General features: G+C 38.3%; 1 protein-coding gene across 2 annotated transcripts in view; it reads left to right on the forward strand.

Annotated features, from left to right (window-relative positions):
* TRPC6 (transient receptor potential cation channel subfamily C member 6) overlaps positions 1-9,409 on the forward strand; it is a 153,958-nt gene extending 144,549 nt beyond the window's left edge. For both annotated transcript variants that reach the window (XM_043896421.1, XM_043896496.1), the window contains exons 11-13: positions 3,149-3,232; positions 6,838-6,913; positions 7,803-9,409. In XM_043896421.1, the coding sequence (XP_043752356.1) occupies positions 3,149-3,232; positions 6,838-6,913; positions 7,803-7,954 (312 nt within the window). In that variant the 3' untranslated portion in view covers positions 7,955-9,409. The remainder of the gene's footprint in view (positions 1-3,148; positions 3,233-6,837; positions 6,914-7,802) is intronic.
* The last annotated feature ends 986 nt before the right edge of the window (positions 9,410-10,395 follow it).

A 10,395-nucleotide genomic window follows, 5' to 3' on the forward strand; every position in this document is an offset into this window, starting at 1 on the left:
CTTTAGAAACCTATAATTGTGTGCATTCTTCAAACTGCTTCCTGGCTTTCCCTAGCCTCTTTTGTGTCATCCAGGATGTTAGTTTGTAAGTCATCTGCCTCAGACCTTAAAACCAGCTCTCCAGGTTTCAGATATAACTTTCCCATATGGTTGAATTGCAGCCAGCTGTTTCCTGAACCTAGATTGCACATGCCTTGTACAGCAAGGTGTCTGAAAACCACGTGATCTCCATTAATTACCCCAAAAGTACTTCTTCATTCATTTCATCAGCCAACAACTTCTGTCACAGAGTGATGGCTCTGGGGACACTGAGGTGAACTAAACAAAGTCCCTCCTTCTGTGGAGCCCAGGAGGATGTAGATAATAACCATGTAAACAAGCCAATGAATAAAGCAATTGGCATGTTATGAAGGATACAAGAGGCTTCTTAGGTGGCGCTAGTGGTAAAGAACCTGCCTGCCAATTAAGGAGAAATAAGAGACATGGGTTTAATCTCTGGGTTGGGAAGATCCCCTGGTGGGCAACCCACTTCAGTATTCTTGCCTGGAGAATTCCATGGACAGCAGAGCCTGGTGTGCAAGAGTCCTTAGGGTCACAAGGGGTCAGAAACAACTGAAGCAACTTAGCGCACAGAGCACAAAGGATACAAAAGGCCTAGCTTTCTCAAGATCTGTTGTCATGGGGTGGGCAGAGAAAGCCATCTGAGGAGCTTATATGTTGATCTCAACTCCAGAGGATCGGACAAAGCAAGTCAGTCAGGCAAAAACCCAGGAAGACAATGTTTTGGGAATTGGGAACAACAAATTCAAAGGCCTTAAGTTAGAAAAGAGCAAGTGAAAGACACCTGTGTGGTTATTAAGTTTTCAAAAAAGGATTATTGCCATAGGTGTGTTGTGTTGTGGAGCTGCTTTAATTTGTCATCATGTACTAAAGTCCACACATTCATCTCTAAAATAATCTCAAAGAAGTATAAATTTTCACTTTCTTATTTCCATGAACACCATTTGGATGTGTTCATGGCCTCTAACAAAAGAAAACATTAAATTAATAACTTGCCACCATGAGGCTAGGTGTTCATAAGTAGATGCCCATGATGCCCAAAAATTCGCTTTGTCTGGATCCTTTCCCTCTGGTTATGAACCTGTCCTCGCCCTCCATGCTTTATTTTAAACACTGAGGTATGGAAGTGAGCTTGACTCTGGTCATCATGTTTAATGATGTCTTTAAAGCATAAGTCATGGTTTGAAATTCAGGAATCATATCTAATATTATATGTTAATATCATTCCATTTTATATCATTATAAAAATTAATGATTATGTTATTTGCAAATGAATTAAATGTTAAAATATGCTGAAGTTTGCATTTGTCTCACAAATTCATAAATTAATGGGGTTTGAAGGACTCCAGAGATTAACTAGGGCATTCTCTTCACTATCAGGAGAGATTATAGGATTTCAGCTTCTCACCTAGTGTTCCATGGCTAACCTGAAGGCAGAACCAGATTTGCATTTTCAGGCTCTTGTCAAGAGTTCTTCTACAGAACCTAAGCCATCTCTCTGGTTAATCTGGTCAATTGTATAATTTTATCTTATTTTTTTAAAAGTTGATATCAAGTTAAAAAAATATGGATATTTTCTTGACATTTTTAGAAATGGTGAAAGAGAAAGGGAAATAGCTACATGAAAAAGGATGTTATCTAAAGAATATCTTCACAATTATATATATTTTTATGAACCTTGTCAGCATTGCCATATTTTTCCTATTATTATAACTCACCTAGATAATTATTTATGTTTTTCATTAAATACCCAGGACATAGCACAATACTTTACATATAGAAGATGCTCATAAAATACCTGTTTAATGGATGAATGTTTGCATAGCTGCTTTACTTCAATGTGTGGCCATTTATAGCATCAAAGAATTGGAGTTAAGGATTTTAGTTGAATTTCATTGGGCTTTCCTGATAGCTCAATTGGTAAAGAATCCACCTGCAATGCAGGAGACCTGGGTTTGATCCCTATGTTGGGAAGATCCCCTAGAGAAGGGAAAGGCTATGCACTCCGGAATTCTGGCCTGGAGAATTCCATGGACCGTATAGTCCAGTGGGGTGGCAAACAGTTGGACATGACTGAGCGACTTTCACTTTCACTTTTCACTTTCACTTCACTTCTAACAGAGGAGGAAATGGCAACCCACTCCAGTGTTTTTGCCTGAAGAATCCCATGGACAGAGGAGCCTGGTGGGCTACAGTCTATGGGGTCACAAAGAGTCGGACACAACTGAAGCAACCAAGCTCTAACAACGTAGATATCACTGGGAAATAGAAATGATGGCTGTCTTAGTAAATGGTCTTGAAGTTTCTTTACCCCTGAAAAAATTTTGCACCCTGCAAAATATATATCTGGAGATACTGTGTTTTGTTCAGTTTCTCCTATTTATTTCTTTGTAAGGCCATTTTCCCTTTAGAAAATGTGTTAAAGAGGTTTCTAATCTTTCTCTTAGCATGTTAATACAGTGCTTTACCACCTCTCTTGCAGATTGCTTTCTTTGTTATCTGCCTCTTCAAGCATATGTATTATTTGAAAAGTGCTGCCCAGATAGGATATTATACAGATCCTAAAATTCATATAGATTTATTAGTGCTTTCTTGGCAGCTGGCTCCTATCCCTCAACAAAGTTGTCTCCGGGTGTTTCCTCAGGAGTCTCATCACAGTCTGCTGCATGTGCAGATGGTGTTGTCAGTCATGCTGGACTGTGGCTCCCTCACCAGTGGACTCCTGAGATCACCACTATTATTTTCTCAACGTGTTTGCCTCTTCCTCTACAAGGATACAATTGTGGGAATGTTAAAGCATGACTCTCATGACAGCATGATTGACAGCCACAAAGTCTAAGACAGTCCTCAGACAACCTCTAATAGCCACCAAGAGGCTGAACACACCTAAGACATCTATGATTTGTGTTGGAAGACAGAATATTAAGCAAATTAAGTTAAAATGGCACTATACATATAGAAAATATTATTTATGTATATAAGACTATTAATTCACATGTAACTATCACATATGTAACTATGAGATAAATGCTATCACATCATCTAAAAATTAAATCAGAATCAATTTCTAATTCTTTTCAAATTACAGTTTGCACATAGTAAACAATCAAGTATAAGGAGCTCAGAAGATTTCCAGTTAAACAGTTTCACTAATCCTCCAAGACAATATCAGGTAAGCATGAGGTTTTAAAGAAATAAGACTAGTTATTTGTAATATTTAGAAACTCACATTATGCAATTATTGAAAGGATAATGACCTGTTATGATATTTTTTCAGTAATAATGCACTAGTACAAAAAATATTTATTGAGTAACTACCACATACCATGCACTAAGTACTAGAGATATAGAAGTAAATAAAATAGATGAAATCTTGCCATCATGGAACTTAGACCCTACATGTTTACTGTATCAAGACTATATTACAAAAAGTATAAAGAAGAGAGTAAAAGTCACCTCAAACCCTATTACTGAGAAATTAAGACTACATACATTTTAATATTATTATAGAAACGTTTATGCAACATTGGGCTTCCTTGGAGGCTCAGTGGTAAAGAATCCACCTGCCAATGCATGAGATGCTGGTTTGATCCCTGGGTTGGAAAGATCCCCTAGAGAAGGAAATGGCAACTCACTCCATTATTTTTGCCTGGACAGAGGAGCCTGGAGGGCTACACTCCACAGCATCACAAAAGAGTTGGACATAACTTAGTGACTAAACAGCAACAGCAACAAATATGCAGTGTTATCTAAATGAGTTAATAATATATAATGAGTAATAGCTTTTCACTTTGCAAAGCATATATTCATATTAATTTTAATGGATGGACTGTATTCCTTTCTACAAATAAATAATCCCCTATTGATGGACATTTAGGGTTTATTTTTTCCACTATTGTAAGTAGTACTACTATGAACAGACTTGTTTGTATACTTAATTACATCCTTAGAATAAGTTCTTTTCTTTTTTTTTTTTTAGAATAAGTTCTTGAAAGTGGGACTTTACTGTCTATCATTTAATTTTCGGCTTAGGTAGTAAGATTTGGTTTTCCTATATATGCAGCCACTCAGGACTTCCTACATATGTGCTGAGCCTCTTATTATTTATAAAAAGTATATAGTAAAGGAGTTAATAAGGAGTTATTGCCAAATTCATACTTAAATTGAAGAAAGTATGGAAAACCACTAGACCATTCAGGAATGACCTAAATCAAATCCCTTATGATTATACAGTGGAAGTGAGAAATAGATTTAAGGGACTAGATCTGATAGACAGAGTGCCTGATGAACTATGGATGGAGGTTCGTGACATTGTACAAGAGACAGGGATTAAGACCATCCCCATGGAAAATAAATGCAAAAAAGCAACATGGCTGTCTGAGGAGGCCTTACAAATAGCTGTGAAAAGAAAAGAAGTGAAAAGGAGAAAAGGAAAGATATTCCCATCTGAATGCAGAGTTCCAAAGAATAGCAAGGAGAGATAAGAAAGCTTTCCTCAGCAATCAATGCAAAGAAAAAGAGGAAACAACAGAATGGGAAAGACTAGAGATCTCTTCAAGAAAATTAGAGATACCAAGGGAAAATTTCATGCAAAGATGGGTTTGATAAAGGACAGAAATGGTATGGGACCTAACAGAAGCAGAAGATACTAAGAAGAGGTGGCAAGAATACACAGAAGACCTATACAAAAAAGATCTTCATGACCCAGATAATCATAATGGTGTGATCACTGACCTAGAGCCAGACATCCTGGAACGTGAAGTCAAGTGGGCCTTAGAAAGCATCACTACAAACAAAGCTAGTGGAGGTGATGGAATTCCAGTTGAGCTATTTCAAATCCTGAAAGATGATGCTGTGAAAGTGCTGCACTAAATATGCCAGCAAATTTGGAAAATTCAGCAGTGGCCACAGGACTGGAAAGGTCTATTTTCATTCCAATCCCTAAGAAAGGCAATACCAAAGAATGATCAAACTACCACACAATTGCACTCATCTCACATGCTAGCAAAGCAATGCTCAAAATTCTCCAAGCCAAGCTTCAGCAATATGTGAACCGAGAACTTCCAGATGTTCAAGCTGGTTTCAGAAAAGCCAGAGGAACCACAGATCAAATTGCCAACATCCACTGGACCATAGAAAAAGCAAGAGAGTTCCAGAAAAATATCTATTTCTGCTTTATTGAGTACGCCAAAGCCTTGGACTGTGTGGATCACAATAAACTGTGGAAAATTCTGAAAGAGATGGGAATACCAGACCATCTGACCTGTCTTTTGAGAAACCTGTATGCAGGTCAGGAAGCAACAGTTAGAAGTGGACATGGAACAACAGACTGGTTCCAAATAGGAAAAGGAATCTGTCAAGGCTGTATATTGTCACCATGCTTATTTAACTTATATGCAGAGTACATCATGAGAAATGCTGGGCTGGAAGAAGCACAAGATGGAATCAAGATTGCCAGGAGAAATATCAATAACCTCAGATATGCAGATGACACCACCCTCATGGCAGAAAGTGAAGAGGAACTAAAAAGCCTCTTGATGAAAGTGAAAGAGGAGAGTGAAAAAGTTGGGTTAAAGCTAACATTCAGAAAACTAAGATCATGCATCTGTCCCATCACTTCATGGGAAATAGATGGGGAAACAGTGGAAACAGTGGCAGATTTTATTTTTGGGGGGCTCCAAAATCACTGCATATGGTGATTGCAGCCATGAAATTAAAAGATGCTTACTCCTTGGAAGGAAAGTGATGACCAACCTAGATAGCATATTTAAAAGCAGAGACATTACTTTGCCAACAGAGGTCCATCTAGTCAAGACTATGGTTTTTCCAGTGGTCATGTATGGATGTGAGAGTTTGACGGTGAAGAAAGCTGAGCACCGAAAAATTGATGGTTTTGAACTATGGTGTTGGAGAAGACTCTTGAGAGTCCCTTGGACTGCAAGAAGATCCAACCAGTCCATCCTAAAGGAGATCAGTCCTGGGTGTTCATTGGAAGGACTGATGCTGAAGCTGAAACTCCAATACTTTGGCCACCTCATGCGAAGAGTTGACTCATTGGAAAAGACCCTGATGCTGGGAGGGATTGGGGGCAGGAGGAGAAGGGGACCACAGAGGATGAGATGGCTGGGTGGCATCACTGATTCAATGGACATGTGTTTGGGTGGACTCCGGGAGTTGGTGATGGACAGGGAGGCCTGGCGTGCTGCAATTCATGGGGTCACAAAGAGTCGGACATGACTGAGCAACTGAACTGAACTGAACTGATATAGTAAAAGCAGTATCCTCGTGGTAGAAGTCAAGTGCTGGAGAAATATTATCACATTGAAACTAGCCATTCCTAAATTATTAGGAAGTATACAATCAAAACTGGCTATATTTCTTGGTAATGGAGGGGAATATCCATAAATGAGGCACATTTACTTAACTTTCCATTCCCAGAGACAAAACTGCATACCTTTGACCTGCCCAGCTGAAAGGCTGTGTCTTGTTCTAATATTTTTCATGTAAAATGCAAACAATGAACATCAAGGATTGTATGTTTGCTCTAAACTTACTCTTTTCTCACAAATTAACTTTTGAGTCATTGGCCCTGGTGATGTGAAAATTTACTTTAAAATCTGTAGATCGTATACATTCCCTATCAGATAAATAATCTTAATCTTTCATAGCTATCACTTCAAAGTATTTACTAAAGAGAGAAAGATTCAGAAGCTTATTCCAAATGAGAGATTGGTCATGAACATAAAACTAAGATGGATTTCTCCTTTCCCTGTCTAGAAAATAATGAAGAGGCTCATTAAAAGATATGTATTACAAGCCCAGATAGACAAGGAGAGTGATGAAGTGAACGAAGGTGAGTTGAAGTCAGCTCGTGAGCGTGAGCCAGGACCTGGGGCCTGAAGCCGAGCTGAGGGAGAGCTGGAGAGGTGGGCGTGGGAAGGGTGGGCTTCAAGGGGAGAAGACTGCATCTCACCAGGCATCGACACTGCCTCATGCTGGGGAAATAGAGGCTATTTCTCCATAGGGCAGATGCCGTTGGCTAGATAAGTAACTATGGTCATCCCTTAGTATTTGTGGGAGATTGGTTCTAGGACCTGTGTCAATACCAAGTTCCTTATATAAAAAAGGATTAAGTATTGTATTCCAGTCTATCCTTCATTTTTCAAATATGGAACCTGCAGACAAGGAAAGTAGATGTACTATTTTTGCAGGGGGGCTTTAGAGGGAGAGGGCTTCCCTGGTAGTTCAGACAGTAAAGAATCAGCCTGCAGTGCAGGAGACCGGGTTCAATCCTTGGGTCAGGATTCCCTGGAGGAGGGCATGGCAACCCACTCCAGTATGCTTGCCTGGAGAATCCCATGCACAGAGAAGCCTTCATGGGGGTTGCAAAGAGTTGGACACAGCTGAGTGACTAACACTTTCACTTACACTTGGAGGGAGAAATAAGTGGGTGGGTAAAGTGAGGGTCCATTGCCCCCAAACCCTGTAACATTTGTTGCCAATGTTTCCATTTCAGTTATTTTAGGAGGACTTTCATTATAAGTTTTCTCTATAATCTTTTCATTACCCAAAATACTTAGCTGAGAAAATAGAAATCTGCCCCCATTAAGAGTGATTTCCTTTGAAAAGATTCAAAATACAGATGTGTGTGGAATTAAAAAAGATTTTGATCTATACAGAATCACTAGTTTCTCTGCATTGCATATTTACAATTGACTTCTTGTCACTCTTATTTTTCAAAGGGGAACTGAAAGAAATTAAACAAGACATCTCAAGCCTCCGCTATGAACTTCTTGAAGAAAAAACTCAGAATTCAGAAGACCTGGCAGAACTTATTAGAAAACTTGGGGAGAAATTATCAATGGAGTCAAATCAAGAGGAAAGCAATAGATAATGCAGAGACTTTCTTAAAAATTCGTATTTATTTGTCCACTTGAAGCCATATTATTTTCTGATTTATTTTTTTAAGTGCCACTGTGACCAGCTTTTAAAAAAGAAAAAGTTCAAAGATAACTTGGGTCATCCTATCATTTGGAATTCTACTATTTAATATTCTTGGTGATTAAATTCATTATTCAGGTTAAAGATTGCAGATTATGATGAAAATTACACCCAATTGTTTGGTGCTTTTTTTTCATAAACTGCTTTCTTGGGTCTAACTATTGTGATGGTGTGACTGCCATGTAGTGTCTGTCTGGGGATCGTTTCAGCTGGCAGGGCAAACACACTGCACTGTGTTATTTCGCCTGATGGTCACTTCAGGCATCTTCTTGCCTGTTCTGTGGACCCCCTGATGGTGACTTCCAGACTTGAATTTAGAGAAAAATAATCCCTTGCCATTTAGAGAATACTGTTTAATCATCCACCCTTCTTAGTCCCCACAAAATAGGATTGATATTGTCTGTGCAAAGTGGTGTTAAATCCTTCCTAAATTTTCTGATTCATCTCTTTGGATATGTTACCAGTGAAAAAGTGCTGCCTTCACTGAACCTTGGAAACATAGTTCAGTGTGTGGTATGTGTGTGTGTGTGTGTGTTTGTTTGTGTGTATATGTGCACGAGTGCATATGAAATACTTGTCCTGTTTTATTTTGCAGCCAGTATAGACACTTAAAAGCTCTTCAAGTTGTACTTTTTATTGTGACTAAAAAGATGTTGGCCAAATAAGAACCTTTTATTGGATAAGCATCAGAGCCACAGATAATTGTCATTATTTGGTCCAATGATAGCACAATTTTGTACCATTTCCAAGGATCTTTATAGGTGATTTCCCAAATTCGGCATCAGATGGAAAGGAAAAAAATGTGTTGACAGAACTTGCAAATGCTTATCTGTTATTCTCAGTATATACTACCCTCCTCTCAAAATATATAAAACAAGAATTTGCATTCATGAGCATTTACCAAGAGGTTGCTATTATGTATGTATTATGCAATATCTAGAACAACTAAAAGAAAGAAATGAAGGTTCACACTTCAGCTACCCAAAGACTATCAATATTTAGATGATGCTGGGCATTGACTGGAAGTGCTTCTTTAAACTCAATAAAGAGAGGCTTCATATGCAAAATTTTATTTTAAAGATAAAATGGTCACAGAGAATCTGGTTAGCCCCAACTTTGATTTAGTTTACATCAAAATACCTTTATGTAACCAGATGCAAAAATTTAGCTGAGATTTTATATTAGGTGATTTTTGTATTTATGGTTATTACTTAATTGGAAAGTTAATTAGTGATACAGAAAAGGTCTGTTTTCAAATGTTTCTTGACAATATTTGAATCAGAAACTGTAAAAATCAAACTCATACCAAATGCATTACCTATGAATTAAAATAACCTAAATGCAAAAACGTTGTGTGTTGTGCCATGCAAGAGACTGGACTCCATGCCAAGGAGCACTCTATGACGGCAAATGGGCTTGATTCTAGAAGATTCTACAGAAGATATTTAGATTCCTCAGCACTCTAGCCACCTAAATCACCAGCAGCTGCATGGTGACCAAGCTCACCAGGTAACAGTTGGTGAATTGGACTGACTTTTAAGTGGGATTGACTTGACAAGATGTAAGTTTTAGGAAATGCAACAGGCATGGTGGTGGGCTCCCTCAAAAGGCAAAGTGATACATGTTATTATTCAAATTAGATGTCCTGAGGTCAACATATTTCCTTCAAAGGGTAGCTGAATTGGCATCTCTTCTCATTTCCTTTTAATTGGAAGATGAAAAGAGAAACCAAGCATATTTTAAGAAAGGGTTTAAGAATTCCAGCAAGAGCTTCTTAATTCAAGGCATATTGGTCAAAGCACAACCATCCTTCAAAAGTCTCAAGACCACTGGCTTTAAATCATGTATTCATGTTGAATCTGCTTAACCTTTTACAATTAGGTGATTAAGAAATTTAAATGTGTTTACCCAAACTGTTCTATCTCATACTTCTTCTCTGCCATTTGGAGCATTCTGGACTTTGGGTCCCAGGAGGAGGACAGAACAGTGATGTCTGATACTCTGACCACACAGCTTCTCCCTGAGGGCCAAGCCTGCCTGCTCCCCGGCCTGTTTTACTCTCTGCTGTTCTTACTCTGAAATTGAGAAATAATACAAATTCAATGCAACTTTACTAGGTGTATAAAATTAATCACCAGAATCCACTGTCTGCTTAAAACTCTGCCAGGGATTAAGAGAGAGAAAATGTGTCTGACCTCAAGGAGACTGCAACCAAGTAAAGAAATGGGACTTAATACAACTATAAGAAGTGCTTACTAAACACCTGCCATCTGCTAAGTACTGTGATAAATGCTTTCTCTGCTCTATGTAATTTAATATAACTTAATGCTTACA

This window comes from Cervus elaphus, chromosome 1, assembly GCF_910594005.1.
Source record: "Cervus elaphus chromosome 1, mCerEla1.1, whole genome shotgun sequence".
Taxonomy (NCBI): domain Eukaryota; kingdom Metazoa; phylum Chordata; class Mammalia; order Artiodactyla; family Cervidae; genus Cervus; species Cervus elaphus.